The sequence below is a fragment of the Haliotis rubra genome, unplaced genomic scaffold (genome assembly GCF_003918875.1).
Source record: "Haliotis rubra isolate DU_JTF1 unplaced genomic scaffold, ASM391887v1 Scf1801, whole genome shotgun sequence".
Lineage (NCBI taxonomy): Eukaryota > Metazoa > Mollusca > Gastropoda > Lepetellida > Haliotidae > Haliotis > Haliotis rubra.
In genome coordinates this window covers 87,749-109,753 of record NW_025765783.1, presented here as the reverse complement: position 1 = coordinate 109,753, position 22,005 = coordinate 87,749, and the positions used below count along the sequence as shown (strand labels likewise).

Sequence of the window (22,005 nt, the reverse complement as noted above, 5' to 3'; positions counted from 1 at the left end):
CAACCTATTTTCGTTTTGTCTGTCATGTCACTTACAGCAGACATTAAATTGTTAACATTAGATTCAGGTAAGGTATCTGGAAACATACCTGGGTTTGGGTAACTACACCTGTGGTACCACCTGTGATTTCCTGATCTAAAATTATATCATCTATATCAATTGATGCACCTGGAACACCTGATGGTGTACCTGTGGACATACCTGAACACTCACCTATAGTCATGTGTCACCCGATGACTCACCTGTAGTCACATCACAAACAGGTACAGTGTGTGCACGTACATCATTAAACAATCTGACGTTGTCACCTACACCATTGACAGGGTACACAGATCGATGGGTGGGCCATCAATAGGTGAGCCAACCTGTAATGACAGGTCACTTTGTTTATCCAACATGGAGGCAAGTTACCATGTGTACCTGAGTGCATGGCCAAAACCATCCCAGGACATGTCATACAGTCTTCAACACTATAAGTAAAATAAACCTGACACTCGAGTCCTACTGTCAGTCAACTTGGAAAAAACTGTCACCTGTGCTCTAATTGTATAATGTGTGTGCTGTTTCCAGTATTGGTCTCATTATACATATTATCAAAGACAACTTTCTCTGTTTCCCCATATTCCTACCAAAGCAGGTATTTTAATTTCTCAACTGGTAGTGTTATCAGTCTAAATGATGCTATTTGATTTATAGGTGAAGTGATACCTCTAGTACCTAACACATGTAAAGATTTTGTAACAAACTCAATTGGTTCAATGACTCCTAATTAAGTGTCTGGGTTATTCACATAACATATAATAGTGTCTCTATACTGGACACTGGAATTAGCAAAATAAGCAATAACTTTGTCTCTGCAAGGCCTTAAGTCTAAGTTACTAAGTCAATCCATTGCGACTTAAATCAATGGTAATTTACTGTCTCTGTAACAAAAAATGTAAACCTAACAATGCATCAACAGATATGTTGAATGTACATGAAATACTTGATCAATGCTTGAGATATACCTAAAACATTTAACTGATTCCAATCTGCTCCAACCAATGCCCTTGCACCTTGTCTTGTAATAGGAAAATAGCTCTCATTCTTGTTAAATGAGAAAATATCTGATTTCATGCAGCTCAAACTTGCACCTGAGTCTCATAGCACATTGCATGATTTCCCTAAATCTTAACCCTAATACCGCTATGGGATAGTCCCACACTACATGTCAAAATAACAACATCACTCAAATCAATATTCTTACTGTGATTTGGCTCTTGATCATCTACAATTGTAAATGTGTGCCCACGGTTCTTAATGGCATTATCATGAATGTGTGCTAATTCGTCAGGAGGCTTATACCCTCATTTAGCATCACACTGTGACTTTGGAGAAAGTTTGGCTCAGAAAAACAGAATCAGCTAATGTGGCAATCCTACCACATCGATAACATTGTAATAATTAAGCAAAGCACTCAGACATACTAAAATGTGTCCTACCGCAACCTCTGCATATCCTCCTAGGATATGGCATCAGCGTTCCATCCATATGGTTCAGATTGTTCATAGAACTCAGGACGGTCTATGGACTTAGACCTCTGATACAGAGATCCTGGTTTCTGTCCCTGAGAGCTATAAAAGTTATGTGTCCCACTAGGCTATTGAGGCTGAAATCCTGAATTGTCCCGAATGTCACTCTGGAATGTCACTCGGCACTTTGTCTTCCATATGAATTGTCTCCATAGTCCTGTGCATCCTCCCTTGATGTCAAGGATAGTATGTGTCCCTTAAGATCCTCTATAACAGCCACAAGATTGTCTGAGGAGAGCGACATGCTACCAAATGCAGCATCCGCCATCCTTGCACTCTGAAGTACCTGGTCCTTTGTATCGTGAGGCCTAGTTAGGATAAACTGCTTTATCTGAGGCTTGGAATTCCTGATTACAGCATCCTTAACAAAGTTGTCGTTAAAACGATCAAGACTCCTTGCCTCATGTTCAAGGTCTTGTAGGAAGTCCTCAAAGTTCTCAGAGTCTTTCTGCTTCCTACTGTACAGCTTATCGAACCAATCATAAATTTTCACAGAATTTTTCTTGTACCTAGCAAGAAAAGCAGCTTTTACTTCCTCCCAAGTATCATCCTCAAAATCTTTTGCCTCAAACCATTTAAAAGCTTTGCCATCTAGCCACAAAATGAAAGCTTCGTTCTTGCCCTCATCAGAATAATTGTTCAGAAAGGTAAACTTTTCATAACGTTTCAACCAACCACTGGCCTTAGCTGATTCACTTCCATCAAATTTCTCAAGATTGATGTGACTAAGAGCAAATGTATTAGCCAATGTACAAACACTTCTGTCTAGTCTGTCTGGGTTATCCCCACGATACTGTGAAAAGAAACTAGCCTGACCCTCTTTCTTAATTTGTGCTGCCGCACCCTCTTTTCTGTCATACAGCATTTTGATAGTAACAGTTGTATCTACAGTAGACTCGGCAAAACGACCAAACTCTCTCTGAGAAGTTGGTGAAATGAAGGATGCACCTCTGTCTCTAATAGGAGAACTAACAACTGGCTCAGTTAAAGTAGTAAAACTTGGTGAGAATGCTGGCAAATCAATAGAAGCATGAGCATAGTTAATGGGAGTAAAAACTTAACTACTGTACCCTTATCATCAGATGACATGACGCGATATAACACATAATTGGTACAAACAATAGTAACAAGATAGATAAATGTCAGATTCAGAGTCTCACAGTACACAAACTAAACATTCAATGCACACTGAAGAAAGTTACTAATCACACAAGTAGGCTGCTGGGGGGTCTGTCCCGCTGAAACTGTCCAACACCAGGAAATCAATAACACTGTAGTGGTAGTGACCACACTGTTCGGAAAATCAATAAGTCCCGGGGCCCACAGAGTTAATGTTCACTGTCAGGCTTGGGAGAGGTCCTCACACGGTTGAAAGGCCAAATGCACCTATTTCAGTAAATCAAGACATAACCTACCATGGATGGCTACAGTCTCTTCCAGGTCCACATAGCACATACCCATAGCAGGAGATGGAAACAGTTCACGTACCTCTCCTCATTAGTTGCAAGTCCAACAGAATCATAACTTTTCACACACCATGAAAAATTTGAGCACGGTACAGAGAACTTAAAGCAAACTCCACCATGTGTTACCTGGGGTTTTGGGGTGTTATACCCTTCCACCCTAGGCAATCTGTCTAGCCACTCTGGTCCTGGGGATGATGTAACTAAGATGGATAGTCAAGGATAAGTCCGGTATGTTGTTCAAGTCCATTTATTTTGGAATGAATTCTTTCACAAAGGTCCTCAGATACTTCCTAGCTTTCCTAGTTTACATACAACACATATTCACAACTTCATGGAAGAACTTGTTGGTTTCTTGCCCAACTCCTAAAGTTACAATTTCGTCTCAGCTATTCTCTCAATATACAGAGAGAACCTCTCAAGTCAACGGTGGGGCCCTGCTCTCCTGCTCTCTCCCAGTCAGCTCAGTTTTGATTCTCTTCACAATTTTCTGGCTCCTCCCCCTGTAAATCAGTCCTACCCCATATAAAAATGACTCATAACCCATCTGACTAATAAGTTACTTTCATTAGTCCCTTTCAACTGACTCATATTCCAGCTGCACCACTAACTATAATCATTTCCTCTCTTCCAAGACTTAATCGGTACCATCAATTTCTTCCATCATAAATGTACCTTATTAGTGAGCTTAAATCATTCGTGAAGCATTCAACTGAATAAAACTTCCGACTGTCAGGCGCCAGAGTTTGGTTAATCGAATCATTACGTGTGTCCCTTTTCTGATTCTTAGTATCTTAATTACTAGTAACTACCTAAATGGTATATGAGTCACCCGATCCACGTGTTCCACTCATCTCCCTTATTAGATTTGTTGTATGCAAGGGAAATGAATCGATATGAATCTGGTTACTCTGGTCAATGCACTTTCCAAGCACAATGACACTTCTTAACTGAACTTCAAATTTTCCTTAAATATTTACCAAATATATTTTCAGTTTTCAATCCTAAATATCCTGGTTATAAAGTACTAACACAGTTATCACTTGCTTGATAAAGGTGTTATTACCTACACTGTGAAGTCGTCCATATTAAGTTATATATCCATAGAACTCAGGTCGTTGTTTTATGTAGTAATTGACTTGTGGGTAAATCCTCAAGACCGTAGGTTGACGCATGTCATCGGTTCCCAATTGCGCATATGCTCATGCTGTTGACCACTGGATTGTCTGCAACATACTCGATTACAGTAGTTACAGATATAGCTGGAATATTGCTGTGTGCGTCGTAAAACTAAACGCAGTCAGGACCGTAACAATAACCAAAGGCAAATAGGGTTGTGCAACAAAGAGACTCAGGGGCCGGATTCACTAAACTTCTTAGAATTTTCTTAAGCCTTAAGAATTCTTAAGGAAAATTAAAGATAAAAACTAAGAAAATTCTTAGAAGTTTAGTGAATCCGGCCCCAGTCTTCCTATGTGCTCCGCTCGGAGACTGGTCATTTCTCTCATATTTGCGCTACAGTTTGCCTGCGTTTTAACCAGGGAGAATAGAATATGTAGATTATCCCTGTTTTAACACTCTCTCGCATACCTAAAAGAAACACTACATGCGAATTTACAGTAAAACACAAGACTGAAAACGGCAATTCACGAGAATTGCTGTAGAACTGTCAGATTTAGACTTCTGTAAACCATACTGTTTGCTTGAGATGACAACTCGAATGATACTTGATAGGTTAGTTGACATGGTTGATGCATGTTATCGTCCGCATTTTGTAGTTCGATGTCCTCAATGGTGTGGTCCAGAATCAGCAGAACAGTAGTGTTATATGTACATTTCCCTATTTCCCAGAATCGGTGACCAATCATTGTCGACACCATGGAGATACATGCATACATACAGACGATACGTTGCGTGGAGCAGGGAGAATAGAAGATGTAGATTATCCCTGCGTGGATCGAGAATTGCAATTGTTCGCACGATTCAGTTAAGTTGGGATTAACACTGCTTCAGTGGGGTATACGAAGTATGTAACCTATACTGAGTTGTTTATTTTGTGTAGTGTAGCTTCGGTGGTATAGTGGGTTAGATCGATTAGATCAATCGTATAGTGGGTTAGATCGACCAGATGGCGGCCAACCCGAAACGGAATAAAGGGAATGTGTAATCCCAAATAAAACATGTAACATTCACATGTATCAGTGAGGTGTGGCCCTATTTAGAACCTTATGAAACATACGGTGGCTAGTATGGTGCAATCATGTATTGTTGAGACACAGTCATGGTGATCTAAGGTTAGAACACCAAATTCCGCTCACCGTAAGGAGTCCGGGATGCAAGACGCTGTTGTCACGCTGGCACAGGCAACCAGTACTACGAGGTGTGTCACATAACTGTATACAGTTGGCTGCCCAGTAAAAACACCCATGATTATATATTTTTATTCTGAAAGATTGGCATAGTACAAAAATGAGAATTCTGTACATGTAGTAAAATAGTAGAAATAGTTAAGTACGATAATTGTTTCTTTAAAACAGCAGGTTGTATCGAGAATAACATATGGCACATGATAAGAGCACTGAATTAAAACAGTTCATGATGGATGGAACATTACAGGGTGGTTTATGATGGAACATTACCGGGTGGTTTATGATGGAACATTACAGGGTGGTTTATGATGGAACATTACCGGGTGGTCTATGATGGAACATTACAGGGCAGGCGACGGTTCATGATGGAATGGAACATTACCGGGCAAATGACAGTGGAACATTGAACAAATGACAGTAGCATAGATGACGGTTCATCATGGATCGCTACAGTATAGATGACGGTTCATGATGAATGGAACATTAAAGCATAGATTACAGCTCATGATGAATGGAACATTAAAGCATAGATGACGTTTCATGGAACATTAAAGCATAGATTACAGCTCATGATGAAGGGAACATTAAAGCATAGATGACGTTTCATGGAACATTAAAGCATAGGTTACAGCTCATGATGAATGGAACATTAAAGCATAGATGACGTTTCATGGAACATTAAAGCATAGATTACAGCTCATGATGAAGGGAACATTAAAGCATAGATGACGTTTCATGGAACATTAAAGCATAGATGACAGTTCATGATGAATGGATCATTGAAGCATAGATGACGGTTCATGATGAATGGATTATACAGCACTGATAACGGTACAGTAGCACTGGTGAATTAATCAACTGCCATTACTGCAGCTGCTCTAACACATATGGACCTTGACATCTGCTATCTTCCCACATTTGTTGCACACTTGTAGTGGGTCACTGGTTCTCACTTGGGAAGGCACTCGTCCTGACTTGAAGAAACACCGGATCCGTTTGAAGAACCTTTGAAACTTCTTGAAATGATGCTTCTTTGGGCGACCGGGAACTGACGCTAAAGAAGACGACCATTTGCACTTTTCCTCCCCAGACATCGTATCGCAGTTAGGCAAGGTGAGTTGACTGAAAGTCTGACTTTCATATCCATTACATCTGCTTCCATCCAGGCTGATGTCGTCAAGGTCGGTCGTAATGGGGTCAAGGCCATCAAAGGCGTCACGATCACCTGAACAGTATTCTTCGAGCTGAAGCGACGTGATCTTTTCTGTTACGACTTCAAAGTCGTTGTTTGTTAGGAAGACCTCGTCATCAATGTCGTCTGGCGTCACGACGTCAGCAGCGGGCAGGAGGGTGCATGGTGCATTCACGTTGAGGTCGTGAAGCGCTTTCCTCATGCATGCATTGGAGGCCTTGTTTTTCGAGAGGAATTTCTTCAGGTCGCCTGAGTCTAGTCCGGGATACAGAAAGTACGTCATAGGCTGGCGCTTCGTGCTCGGAGACTGGAAATATGACAAGGATTGCAGTGTTACGTCACAAATAGGCTACATTCGATCTCCATCCTACGATTTAATTTTTAGTTTACCAACCCTCATCAGGTGAACAAATGCTCAAAACTGAACTGAAATACACCAGAACACCAAATCACCAAAAGAGAAAAAATAGTAGCAAAACTGCAACAATTTCCTTAAATACGCTTCTGAACTGGAAACAAAAAAAACTCGCGTGTCAGCTACAAGAGCGGCCGAAAAGCATATATACTTCTAACCATAGCCTGTTCGTCTTCCCGCACCGCCATGTGTGACGATTTTTATGCCTTTTCGGGATGCTGTTACTTCGTACGCTTGGTAACTGTTCTCGGCCGCTCTTGTAGCTGATACGCGAGTTGTTTCCATTTCAAACGATTAGTTTTCCATTACAGATGCGTTTGTTTCGTATTGTTGCAGTTTCGGAAGTTTGTTCTTGTTGATTTTTGTTCCGTTTTGGTGTATTTCAGTTCAGTTTTGAGGATTTGTTCACCGTTTGTATGGTAGGCCTGATCATACTCCAGCAAGGATACATACTCCATTCTTCTTTTAACGTCATACCAACTTGACAAGTGCAGTTAGTTGGATCAATTTTGGTTCAATGAAAACGTTCATACATATCACTTTCACCTCTGTCTACCCACCGTGTTATAAATATTACTTGCCCTTCACTCCCCTCCCCTCCTTGTCTTTGTCGTAACACCAGCTCCCTCTTGGGATAGAATCCCTTCTGTTGCCAAGACAACCCCTCATACCCAGCCTGTAGCCAATTATCACGTCTGTGGATTAATTAGTTCCAACAGTATCATGTATTGCGGACAGCATATATAAACAAACACAACATGATGCATAAGAAACAACAATTCCAACTTACCAACGCTGGGGAAGTTTCGTCGTAAATCATGGTGGACTTTTGGGGAGACTGAAAACAGAAGTGCACTTTGATTTATATTACATACTATTATTACAAACTTTCCTATCATAATCACTGTCTTACACATATTCTGTCGTTAGACCATAAATAAATAGTCCCCGAAATATATAAGTAACAACCGAAGGGTGCAAGGGTAGGAAAAATGGGTGGCTGTGTTGTTTCAGAGACTTAAATTATATGCTAAGTTATGATGGGGGTAGGGGGCTAGTATCAGGGATGGAATGGGATAATCGGTTGGGGTTGGATCTGTCACAAGCCACTTGTCGTGTTGTCGTCCTTTTCAGTTTTAGTAACGTTCCCTCAGTGCTATTCATACACAGTACCATGTAGATGTGAAAATCCGTTTAGGGTGGTATTAGCATTTGTACGTACTGAGCTATTGATAAAGAACTAACAGAAGTACTGTATGGCAGTAAACTATATCGACATAACGAACACAAAAGTTCGTTTGAAGCGTTTGCAATAAACGTTACTTACTGTATATGTTCTACAATGCTGTATAACGTTAAGACTTGAAAACCAACATGAAAACACCACTATACCTGATGATGTCCGGTTAGAAAGGGCAGAATCTTTTGTAGAATAGACACTGCACACGTGGTGGTCAGCTGTTTGTGTACCGGACAGACAAATGCTTGTTATATACCCAGGGTTTACCGGAAACATTTCAGATGTGATTACAAGGCACTCGGCAATAAACTTCCTCATTAACGCTGACCCTCCCTGATGCGCGTTAATCGCCCCCCTCCCGATGCCCCGTGAAACATTGACCACGGATCTGTTTTTATAACTATACAAAGCTGAGAAGAAGTGTTACTTGAGAGCCATAGTGTTGATTTGCCCATTGAAGACAAGCAGGGTCAATTTGATATATGTTTAAATACTAATTTAGCGATGCGCTTTAATCCACCGGCATAAAGACACGCAACACTGATCTGCGTCATTCTATTACTCTTTACTTATTTCATATTTTTCCTTACTTTTTGAATTCGGCCTTCCATTTAAATTTCCCTTAATAATCCGTTTCTATTTTTTTTTGGGTAGTAACACCATTCTTTCAAAATTTCTATGTTTTTGTTCCTCATCATTTCTTAATAAGTGTACTACCCCGTCGCCGAAATACCTAAGTTGTGCGTGCGACGCTAAATAAAGTAACTAACTAACTCTGCATCACGCCCACAGTTGTTGACATGTTTCTAATATACATATGTACATATAAACTAATGCTTGAAATTTTACTTCAATCACAATTTTACAAATCCAAAAATATATCTAAGTTATAGTTTTATTATGAATAACTGTGCTGTTACTGTGGTTTCATGCGATACATATGAAGGGAAATACATATGTCATGTTGAAACATGCAACTGTAGTCTGTGTATTAAAATGACTTTTCACACATTACGTGTAACTTGTTTGGGAGGGGAGCAGGACAAAAGCCACCCGGACAAATGCCACCTAGGACAAAAGCCACCCAGGTTTTTTTTACCATACAGAGAGGACAATTACCACCCTTATTGACTTTAATGTTGATTTTGTAGTAAAATTATGAAGACTTTGATTAATAATTTGGTTTCTTTTAAAGAAATATGCACTTTGAAAAAAGGGTGATTTTGATGTAAAATTATGTAGACTTTGATGAATAATTTGGTATCTTTTAAAAAAACTGTTCACTTTGATAAAAATGTTGATTGTGATGTAAAATTTGGATTTCATACTTATGTTGACTATTTAAAAATGTAAATGGATGTAGATTAATCAAAATCTCATAGTCCACAGAGGGAAGTGCCACAGAGATACTAAACCGTGAAATTTGTATTACAGTGAGATGCATTGATATGGCAGTACTTGAATTTCTTTTCATTTTTCATATGTTCTTGTTTGTTTGAACATATTTTATTCAGTATTGAAAGGGATTGGGCGTTATAAACGCTTTTATTAAAAACCCAGGTAAATTTAAAGCCCCTACATTTATTTTTTTGGGGTATGGTGGTTTATTCCCTATTACTCCATTATTACATTATTTATTTAAAACCCCATCTACCCCGTCGGCGACATTGTCACCGCTAAAAGCTGACGTTAAACCCCAAATTCATTCATTAATACTCACCTTCTTATTCACGCTGCTGAGGATATATAGTTTTAAAAGAGATCAGACATTAATTGAACTTCTCAAAAACTTCTCTTCTGCTTTGTATTCCTTTTTTTCCCCATTAAAATCAAATTCACCTTACTATCCACCTCAATACCCACACTGCTCGGAATGTATGTAATTCAAATATTCATTATTGAACTGTTAAAGTGTTATTCATTTTTATTCTCTAAATATGTTATATTATATGCTGTTTCTGTGTAGTTAAAATAATGCACACTTATTTTATATACATGCAATGTATTATTATTGTGGGCATAATATTACTATTGTGGGCAAAGGTCCTCCCCTGTAAAATTTGTCGTGGGCAGAGTTCCTGGGGCTAAAATTCCTGTGGGCAAAGGTCTTTGTGGGTAAAGTTCCTGTGGGCAAAGTTCCTTGTGGGTAAAGTTCCCCTGGGAAGTACCGCTTCTCAATGGTACAAGAATCTGTACTGAAATATCTCACCAACCAAACTTACGAAGTTGTTATCCATAAATTTGTCAGCATTATATGTGTACGGGGATTACATATATGTACATATCACAACAATTAAGTTTCCGTAAGTTTACTAAAGGACATACAGACTTTCCACTTGTGTATTCATACTGTTTCGAAATGATATTGCTGGGGAAGGACGTGTTTTTCATCAAACATAATATTATTCCAGCAAATAGGCTACTGTGAAAATTATATTATATTATATTATATTATATTATCTTATCTTATCTTATCTTATCTTATCTTATCTTATCTTATCTTATCTTATCTTATCTTATCTTATCTTATCTTATCTTTATATTATGTTTATGTTATTTTATTATATTACATCATATCATATCATATCATATCATATCATATCATATCAGGCGCTGGTATGTATTTTGTCGCTCGATCATTGGATGCTAGTCTCAACGGCACATCGTATTATCAACCTCAACTTGACCTGGGGACCATACAACTCTTGCAGCCACTAAGCGCCCCGAGTAATTGCGGCTTTCCCATCTTTACATTTCGATTCCTTATTTTAAATAAATTATCTAACCAAATATGAAGGCAAAAAGCTTCATCGTCACCACTCGCCCCTTTCCGTAGCCGGCAAGACGACACGAGTGATCACGAATGTTTCGGCATGATGAGGGTGGGAGTGAGTGAGTGAATTTACCTTTACGCCGCTTTTAACAATATTTCAGCAATATCACGTCGGGGACAGCAGAAATGGGCTTCACACACTGTACCCATGTGGGGAATCGAACCCAGGTCTTCGGCGTGACAAGCGAACGCCTCGCCCCGATGAGAGTTTGGAAGAAAATAAAATTACATAAAAACTAGGGCCTAAACTGAATAAAGTTTTATTGACCGGGCGTACATTTCCATGGTCATGATACCAACAGTCTATATTTTGGTATTACATTTACTTTTCGATATCTGAAATAGCAATATATTTTTTTACACGATTTTTAGGCGGTCCTGGCAATATCAGCTTTATAAAAAAAATAACATAATATCGATATCGATCTTCTTTAAATTGTTTTTGTTAAGTTCATATTGTAAGTGTAAGAGAAATGACTACCGAAAGGTTTTATGACATTTAAAACCCTCCTCAAAGGGATGTAATTGAGGGTCATAACGAAGGTGAGGTGAGGTGAAAATGGGTTTAACGTCGTGCTTGAGAATATTTCGCTCATATGACGACGTGCATGCGTGTGTATGTGCGGCTGCTTGTACTAGCCCAGACTGAAGCTGGTTTTATAGTGCTAGCTCACTGAGATACCATGCCGCAGTGAAGCATGAATACCCCACTCAGACACATTATGCTGACTCCGAGCCGACCAGTCCTTGTTGTACCCATTAATGCCGAGCGCCAGGCAGGGACCAACAAGTACCATATTTTAACGTCTTTTGGTATGACGCAGTCGGAGATCGAACCCGCGCCTTCCGCACTCCGGGCGGACGCTCTAACCACTACACCACGGAGGCGGTCTACATATAAAGAAGGTATATGGATATCAGTGTACGCTTGTAGGACCCAGGACGTATTTTTTCAGCAAATACAAGCCCCTGTGACCCCGCCGCACCACGAGAAAGTTTATGTACGTGTTGAAAACCAATCATTGCAAAAATACAGGGGGTGCTTAATTAAGTTCTTTGTGCATACCTTATAATAGTTATTTCCTACTCAACATGTAGTTAGTAAAATCACTGGCGTCGAAACAAGGATTTCGAGCTTTTATTTTGAAGTCACGAGTTATCTCCCTTCACCAATTTTCTTGATCACGCAACTGTCGATTAAAAACCACTAATGGATTGTACGGAAAGCCCGTAATACCACAATAAATTGTTTGTACTTTTTAGTACTTGTACATATGGTAGAAATTCATGATGGACCACCCATTTCCCCCTAATACTTCGTTAGCCAGCATCAGTAATATTACAAGAAGTATTTCTATATACTTCTAAACTCCATACAGGTGTGTTTCAAAGACTAAAATCATTATTACTCCATTCAACGGATCTCTGTGGATCCCACCATCTCCTCCTTCCAGATACCCATTCACTGCTAGGTGAAGTCATATTTCTAAATCGCCTCTTGCAAGATGTGTTTTAGTGTGGGTCAGGATCTGATGCCTCAGAAATACACAGGCAAGCTTCTGAAGTCTGCCAACCATCTACTCAACCCTACACCTTACTTCCAATCTATGCCATGCATACAGGGAGACCCATGAAGATTCAGGTTAGAATTGGTCATCAGCACCCATGCTTGAGGTAAGAGGTGACTAACTGGATCGGGTCAACCTTTCCGACTTGGTCGACACTATACCAATTGTGTAGATCGATGCTCATGCTGTTGGTCACTGGATTGTCTGGTCCAGACTTGATTATTTCCAGACTGCTGCCATATAGCTGGAATATTGCTTTCAACAGCATATAGGACTGTTCCTGTGGTAATAACAGACATTGTACTCTAGCATAAACTACAAACAACAACCTCTTATCTCATAGCTTTTATTATCATTCATATCCACCCTATCACATGACCAGGTTTGATGTGAGTAGGCTTACAGAGTGATGATGTTATGTACAAGCTAAGTACCAGCTGTCACCACACACAAACACATTGTCTCATCACCTTTAGAAAACCATCGCCCAGAAGACTGACCTTGAAGGCAATTGAAGAAGGCTGTGCATGCATATTTCAACAACATAACTCAAATTCCAAACTTCATAAGAAGTAAATAAGGTTTTCTTCCTCCTTTTGTGAAACGACCACCAAAATATATGTAACGATGTCCATCAAAATTACCAACTTGGTTTTGTAACATATACCTTACCATGGTCGTCATATTTTCAATGGTAGAATTATTTCAGAAATGACCTGCCAGTACCACTGTACAAATAAGCACTACACTGAGGGCAAAGTACAACCCACACATAGTCGTAACTACACATACCACTAAAATCCATAATACCAGTATATACAAGTTGTGTAACAAAGTCAACAATGGATTTTCCCCAAGTTCCGTGCTTTCCTACTCTCACCAGTTGAACCCATAACAAACTCAAGGTCAACCATCTGAAAAAAGAAATCACTTCAAGATACCCCACACAGGTTAACTTGTAAAAGATTCTTTGAGATGAAATAGAGACCTTTTGTTCAATTGAAAGAAACACACGGGTTAGTCATATTGCTATTTGCTTTTCTACATCTTAATGAAGCCATAAGGAACTTTCATTTTCACCCGTGGCATTCTAACCTCCACTGATGAACATACCATGAACAGAGTAAAAATTAAAACAAATTAAGAAATTATCTGCATACAAGTCTGTGTGTATCAGGATTTTTGCATGATTTTCTTCAGCCATAATTAAACTAATAAGCAACAACAAACCAGAATCATTTCCCATATCTTCTGCTTCTGAATATACATGTTTTCCGTTCATATACCAAGTCGTTAATTTCCAACCAAATGACCTTTACACAAAACATGCATTCACATAAAATGATAACCTGTACATTCACTATAACAAGCAAGTGTTATTTATGAAGAGCAAGGGCTGAAAGTGTTAAATGCCACCATTCACATCCCATCACCATTTAGAACCGTATATATGAAGGTGCCATGCCATTCTTGAAACACCTGCGTGCATAAAACTCAAACAAAACGCAAATGACAGTTACCAAGTATTGTCAATACTTAACTGTCTCGTATACACTACGCTCCTCTATCAGTTGTGAATACATTAGGTTATAATGCAGTGCTGTTTGTATTCTTAACACACTGCTTTAATAGTGGGAATGCCAGGTATTCTTCACAGAAAGGGGAGGTAATTTGACTTCCAATAGTTATAAACAATTATATCAGTTAACTGAAATATATATTTGTAACTATTACCACTCACAGTTAAACATGTATCCATGGGTGATGGATGATCTTGTGTACACAAAGCTGAAGTACTGACGATAGCCATCTTGCTGTTCTGGACATGATGAACAGGTGATGAGGCCAGAGCCCATAAACAATAAAACCAGAGTTACAATAACCGTGAATGATGAAGAATACACAAAAACATAAATATACAGGGTGAGCCAATATAGGAATGACAATGTACAAGAAAAAATATATATATATATCCACCCCTCCCACCCCACCCAAAAGTCTGTATGTCTGGCCCAGTGCTAATATGATTACCAGGCAAACTGCCATACGATACAGACGACTTTCACTCACAATTCCCACAATGAATTCAGCATGTGCTGCAGACTACCAGCTACAGATGACTGGCTTCAGTCGGCTATATGAGGATTTGATACACGAGCTTCTCCTCCTCCTATATGCTGGAGGCTTTGGTATGTGATATTTGGATGGGTGTCGTCTGTTGAAGTCCTTGTGGTTACAGCTGCAGCACATACAGAAGACAAATGATGATTGTTTCTTCAGCCACATCACAATCACTTGCTCTGCAACTTGTTCGATAGCCAGTCGAGACCCTCGTACAGACCTGTACCCTGTGTGGCACATGTACCTTGCACGAACCACTGAAAAAGAATACTATGTTAGTATTGCGACGATCATCGTTATCACCAGTTGATCCACGTAATTTGTTTTATCATCAATTGGTTTCTGTTTTCAAACACTGAACGGACATGCATTTACACAAAACCATTTATCTTGACGGTGCTGGCACCTGGGATTAATATATCACTGCTTTCTGATGTGGTTCCATGGTCCCCACCATGTTAACCATTTAAGATCCTATTCTCAACTGCTGTTTGAACATAGTACTACTAGTAGCAGAACTTTTTAGGGTGTCCCTGATGGACTGGCTCCAGACTTTGGGGTACCACTGTATACAAGTTCATTTCTATCGGATGAAACAATCGAAAGTGCAAAGTTTTAAAGCATTGCAAGTCTCAGATCCAAGAATGATTGATTGTTGTTTAACGCCACACTCAGCAATATTCCAGCTATATGGTGGCGGTCTGTAAATAATCGAGTTTGGACCAGACAATCCAGTGATCAACAACATGACCACATCATACTACGATGACATATACTAAACAAATCAGAGAGTCTGACCACCCGATCCTGTTAGTTGCCTCCTACGACAAGCATTGGTTCCTGAAGACCAATTCTAACCCGGATCTTCAGTCTCAGATTCTAGAATGAATGATCTCATAACATTGGCTTACTTCTCTGCGTAATGAATTCAGTTCTAGCGCGTCCGTGAGTTCAGAGCAGGACTTGGCATTGGGTAGATCCTGTTTGTTGGCAAATACAAGGACTACAGACTCCTTCAGTTCATCTTCTTGTAACTGAAAAATAGAAAACAGGCTGATCAACATCATGATCATGACAACAACAATCATTCTCAAACAGACAAGCACTGACTAGCATAGTCATATACATCCTCAAATCCATTCTGAAACCTTACTCTACAATTCAGCTGAACTGACCGACTGACTTTGGTTTTACGTCGCTTTTAGCAATATTCCAGCAACATCACGCCGGGGGACACCAGAAATGGGCTTCACACGATGTACCCATGTGGGGATTGAACCCAGGTCTTCGGCGTGACGAGCCAACGCTTTAACCACTGGGCTACCTCACCGCCCCTCAGCTGAACAAGGTAATTCCTAGTAACTGTAGTCATGGTATTTCAGCTTCACCATTGTGTGTCAAAAGTGATGCAGGACTTACACTTCCTCCAGGTTCTATCACTTTGGTGAAACCTACAACTGCCTGCAAACCCAGGAATGGGTAGCCTGGAGCATAATCTCCAGGATCTCATCTTAAAACATTTCTGATGCTTTGTCAGATCTCTAGCTTGTGATCTGTATTTATTCAAGACTGGACCAGACCATCCAGTGACCAAAATGAACATCAATCTATGCAGATGGAATACAATCATCTGATCCTGTTCCTCGCCTCTTACGATAAGTATAGGTTGCTGAAGACCAATTCTAACCCACATCTTCAAGGGTCATCTAACTAACTAGTCTTGCAATTAACCACTACATGTACAGCATGATGCTGTGTTGACATTCATATTTGTCAATGGTGTTGCACACATCATGTCATTTGTGAAAACACATTACCTGAGAGCTAGCAGAAGTAGAAAGACAGTTACTCACTAACACCAATAAAACACTTACCATTTTAGACAGTTCATCTTTAGCTTCTGATAAACGTTCACTATCATTACTGTCTACTACAAAGATCAAACCCTGAAAACAAAAGAAAATATTTTAGTCAAAGATTCTTCTTCCAACAAACCCCAAATGCTTAATGGTTTGGACAGACAGACACACAAACACAAACTAACACTAAAGACTTCACAGAAATTTGTATTAAATAAACTGAAAATGCAAATGCTAAAACGTACTTAGAGAGAAAGAGAGGGAGAAAGGTGAAGCAGTGCATATGTTTAAACATGACCATACAAACAGCATAATCAATGACCCCAATGTCAACAAAACAGCATTTGTCCGATGCAATGTATTATCAGCAATTGACTAAAAAGTAGCCTGTCAGTGAACATAACTTGATTCCCCCTCAAAAGATTGGAACAAAACAGTGACTAGTAAACAAGATGCACCAGTTAAATGCCATGGAAACACTTGCATCTATTTCCTTCAGCATACTCATAAAAGTAATGGCACAACAGAAATGGGTATGACGACGGACCGGCCAACTCACCTGGCATGAAATGCATGTGCTGCATACAGGCACAAGAGGTCATCTCAAAGATATTTTATGCTTTTTATGTGTGTTGAATATGTTTCATCTAGTTTCAGTGCTAAAGTCAGTATTTTCATGTCAGCTATCGTGGTATAATGAAGCTAAGTTTAATTACAAAATGGGCATCTAAAAGTGTCCTTTGTAATACAATATCATCGCACACTAATTTGAATAAAGCCATGGTCTGTTCCAAATAAGTTGCTTTGGACTGCTCATTTCGCACTAATCTCTCCTCAGTAAAGTCCTTTTTCTACGTTTCCTATTTCCCTACAACTTAATTTAACAGATATTTCACACTTTCTTATATTAACTACATAAATTGTAGATATAATACAACAGTATTTCCAACAGTACTTTAGCTCAGATCTCTTGTTTATTATCACATGATTATCCTTAGATTGTTTTAGGTGTTTTGTTTAACGCTGCACCCAGCAATATTCCAGCTATATCACGCCTGTTTGTGAATCATTATGTCTGGAGCAGACAATCTAGTCATGGTCATTAGCATTGATCTAAGTCTAACCCATGAAGACTGAAGACCAATTATAACTGGAGAGAATGAGTGAGTTTAATTTTACGCTGCACTCGCAATATTCCAGCTATATGGCGCGTCTGTAAATAATCGAGTTCGGACCAGAAAATCCAGTGATCAACAACATGACCACATCATACTACGATGACATATGTCAAACAAATCAGATAGTCTGACCACCCGATCCCGTTAGTCGCCTCTTACGACAAGCATAGTCGCCTTGTGCAAGCATGGGTTGCTGAAGACCTATTCTGCAAACTGTCATTATTAACAAGCAGCCTAGCACTAAAGTACTGGCGGAAATAGAAAAAAACCCTGTTTTTAGGCTGTTACTCTGTATTCCTAAAATTTACACAACTGCAAATAGCATATGTCGAAATAACCAACTTCGGCCTAACTTGGCATTCAGTGGGATGCGTAATAAGATATCCAGAAAAGCATGTTTACGTAAAATCGGGCACAACTTAGAAAAAATATGAATAGCTGCTGAAAACAATAGATCAGACTATAGATGGCAAGTAGGGCACTCAGCCAGGTATGACGACGGACCGTCCAACTCATCTGGCATGAAATGCATGTGCTGCCTACAGGCACAAGGGGTCATCTCAAAGATATTTTGTGCTTTTTCATGTGTGTTGACTATGTCTCTTCTATTGAGTATGATACCTGATAACCATAGAAACGTATAGTATTAAATGTCTCAAAATATATAGGTGGTATGACCACCCGATCGCGAAGGTTGACAGGACAGGATATTATTTGTAAATTGTTATGATGTGTACTACCCCAGTATAATTACCCTGAAGGATTATCTTATCTTAGCTGATATCTCTATCCCCCAGCCTGACCCCAAAGATTGTCTGCGACACCCGTTTTGCTTTTGAGACGAACCATAGTGACATAGTGACAGTGAGACTCCATGGTAGCTACATCCTTAATAGTTTCAGCATGGAAGGTATTACTTTTTACCTCAGCTCGCGTTTATAATGAAGCTACGTCTGACATATGTCATATGACAAGCATAGTCGCCTTGTGCAAGCATAGGTTGCTGAAGACCTATTCTACCCCTGATCTTCACGGGTCCAAAATATTCATGAAAATGCCCAAAATTTCTCTACCGAAAAACACAAGTTACATGCCTCAGGGCTTTCAAATGCTACAGCAGCAAACCACAAAGAGTCTGAAATCACCAGCAGACATCCCTTACTAAGCTCACATAACACTCGGCGGGAACATGTATATTTCTTGTTCACAATGGTCACCTGAGTGTTCTGGAAGTAATGCCTCCACAATGGTCGGATCTTGTCCTGGCCACCGACATCCCACACCGTGAAGCTGATGTTCTTGTATTCTACTGTTTCCACATTAAAACCTGAAAAAGTACACTCCAAAATATAGAAGCTGCTGCTGCTGCCACAAACTTCTCATAAAGATGGCACCGCATAAACACTAGGCTGGAGCAATTTTTTTAAAACTCAGATTAGAAGATCCTGATTACCTTTTAAATGAAAAGTTGGAACAAGAATAAAACCAAACAAAAGCATTGTTTTGTTTATTCTGACTGATTGCAAGAAACACTCACCAATTGTTGGGATAGTTGTGACTATCTCACCCAGCTTCAATTTGTAGAGAATTGTTGTTTTACCAGCAGCGTCAAGACCAACTGGAAATATAAGCATAGCATACAATCAATGCATATTATCATGATCATTTGCACCACAATTTACAAAACAAAGCTGAAAACACAATCTGGGCCTAGCACTACTATTGCCACAGAAAACCTGCATTTTTTTATTCGCTATAAGTCAAAACAGGCAGGGTCAAAATAACATTGACTTTCTCGACTGCTTTCAAATGATATAAATCCAAAATTAGAAACACTGTTGAACATGGCCAAGACATAATGAGATATGCTAAACATTTGAAAGCACAATTGGCCTTTTTGAAGCAACGTCTTATTCGTTGTTCTGTAAAATCTTCACAATCACACCACTGTAAGTTTAAACAAGAAGACAAAGTCATCAATATCCCCCGCAATGGCAAAAAACTCATCATGATTATGTCTACGAGTTATGATTATGTCAAATATTCAGGTGTGTATATAGAAATGTAGAAGGAGAGTATTGAAAGGTTTTTAAAGTTCTGCTCAAGAAAGGAGCACTATCACCAATTTCAGTCTATGTCAAACTTGTTGCCATGGAAATGCCAAAAATATTTTATTCAGAATTCCAAAACTACCAAAAGGCATCAGTACACCACCAGATCTATGTATGTGCCAAGTCTGGTGAAGAAACATTTAACGGTTTTAGAGTTCAGCTCCGGAAATGTGCACCACCACTAATTTCTGTTTTAGTCAAACTTGTCGCCATGGAAATACCAAAAATATTTTATTCAGAATTCCAAACCTACCAAAAAGGAACCAGTACACCACCAGACCAATCTATGTGTCAAGTTTGGCGAAGAAACATTGAACGGTTTTAGAGTTCTGCTCCGGAAAAGACAAGTGTGCAATGACTGAGTCCATTTTAACATCCCCTGCAAAACGTGTTGCAGGGGATAACGAAAACTTTAGCCAGGACATATGTTTGCTTTTTAATGAGGCACTGAGCATTGTTCTAGTTGTATGACAACTGTCTAAAAATAATTGAGTCTGAACAAGACCACCCAGTGATCAATAGCATGAGCAGTTATTTGCCTCTTACAAGACTAATTTTGACCCCAATCTTCATGGACATATAACCAGTATATATGTGGAAACCAGACTAACGCACTCATTCTTCTGAATGCACATTTCAAAGATGTGCAAAGGAAAGGTCCAACATCGCCCAGTGGGGCTATTTAAGTATTTTGAACTGATCGACATGTGTCACGATACAATGAATACACATTTGGTGCCAGAGAAGCAAAATCTAAACTTACAAGTTATACCACCTAATGCACAATGTAAAAACACCAACTGACATGGACATATTGTAAAAAATCACATTATTTTGTAAAGCTACTTCTCATGCACAATCAAGGTAACACTTCACAAATATTTCAGATAGGTAAATGATTGAGCTTTTACATTGTGAAATTTGAAGGCTGTAAAACCGTGTATTTTTTATGAAGATTTTATTCAAGAGTAAGGCATAGAGTTTTCACAACGTCACTAAGAAATAAACTTGGCACAGCAATACCACACAGGATGGGATATTCCTATGTGGCAGCCAGAATAACACTAACACATAATGATAACCCTTTATACACTCGGTAACCATACTATATATTTTCACTATTTGTCTTCCTAACACATAGTATTTGGGAATAATGAACATCGGAATTTATAAAATTACTAAACCTGTAGCATTAATATCAAATTCAAGTTTACTGTATTTCACTCAAATTTTCTCAGTTCATGTATTTAGTTTGTGGATTTTTCTATCGAACAAACAATTGCGATGTAATTATACAACCAATAAACTTCACAGTAAGACAACAGAAAGAATGAACGTGGCCACATCGCAAAAAAAAACTGTCATGCTAACAAATGGACAGGAAGTAAACTCACCCATCAAGATTCTCATCTGTTTTTTCCCGAAGAGTCTCTGAAAGACTGATGATATTGACAGACCCATGCTGATAAAATGTACTCAGTTCAGCAAAATAAATATAAATGGGACTTGATGTATACGTTTATCAACCTCTCTTCCAAAATGTTGAACTGCTTCACATGTGAGAACAAGTAATATGCCTGCCACGTCAATTCAGCCAACCACTAACAGTGACGTCAACGATAATGGCGGTAGCAATCCCAGCATGCAAGAAAATCAAAACGCGGAATGAAGAATAAACGAAACGAAACGGCTGTTCCGAAAGAAACGATCGTGCCCGAAAATAAAGGGAGGTAATCCGTTACTGTCCCGTTGCTACCTGAAACAAATATGGCGAAGTAGTCTTAGTTTTCGAAGTTCGAAAATAATACAGAATATTTAACTGTACTTTCCAAAAGCTTTCAAAATGGCAGCATCATTGAAAGGATTAGACCCAGATCTAAGGAAGTATTTGAGGATCAATAAGTTACCAGATATGTATGAGGTAAGGTTTAAAACAAATCTGAGTCTTCAGCATATATCGTGTTTTATATCAATTTATCATTTTGAGTAGAGAATGTTCAATAGCACATACAAAGACGTATATACGGGAAAGAGTTCCTTCCGTTCCCCTAACCCTAATCCTAACTCTAAACCTAACTGAAATTT

The 22,005-nt window shown here is 39.1% G+C and overlaps 3 protein-coding genes across 6 annotated transcripts in view; 1 reads left to right on the top strand and 2 right to left on the bottom strand.

Moving 5' to 3' along the window:
- Window positions 1-5,767: 5,767 nt before the first annotated feature.
- LOC124273452 lies at window positions 5,768-7,951 on the bottom strand. The gene is made up of 2 exons (XM_046708722.1): window positions 7,801-7,951; window positions 5,768-6,902 (listed from the first exon to the last, which is right to left on the bottom strand). Exons 1-2 carry the CDS (start codon window positions 7,828-7,830, stop codon window positions 6,282-6,284), a joined length of 651 nt encoding a protein of 216 aa, XP_046564678.1. The 5' UTR covers window positions 7,831-7,951; the 3' UTR covers window positions 5,768-6,281.
- Window positions 7,952-12,983: 5,032 nt separating this feature from the next.
- On the bottom strand, window positions 12,984-21,559 carry LOC124273453 (ADP-ribosylation factor 4-like). The gene is made up of 6 exons (XM_046708723.1): window positions 21,315-21,559; window positions 19,347-19,427; window positions 19,027-19,136; window positions 16,647-16,718; window positions 15,684-15,806; window positions 12,984-15,029 (listed from the first exon to the last, which is right to left on the bottom strand). Exons 1-6 carry the CDS (start codon window positions 21,379-21,381, stop codon window positions 14,943-14,945), a joined length of 540 nt encoding a protein of 179 aa, XP_046564679.1. The 5' UTR covers window positions 21,382-21,559; the 3' UTR covers window positions 12,984-14,942.
- Window positions 21,560-21,684: 125 nt separating this feature from the next.
- The window catches only part of LOC124273449 (dynein regulatory complex subunit 6-like), a 52,413-nt gene continuing 52,092 nt past the window's right edge, over window positions 21,685-22,005 (top strand). For all 4 annotated transcript variants that reach the window (XM_046708720.1, XM_046708719.1, XM_046708718.1 and 1 more), the window contains exon 1: window positions 21,685-21,841. In XM_046708720.1, the coding sequence (XP_046564676.1) occupies window positions 21,764-21,841 (78 nt within the window). In that variant the 5' untranslated portion in view covers window positions 21,685-21,763. The remainder of the gene's footprint in view (window positions 21,842-22,005) is intronic.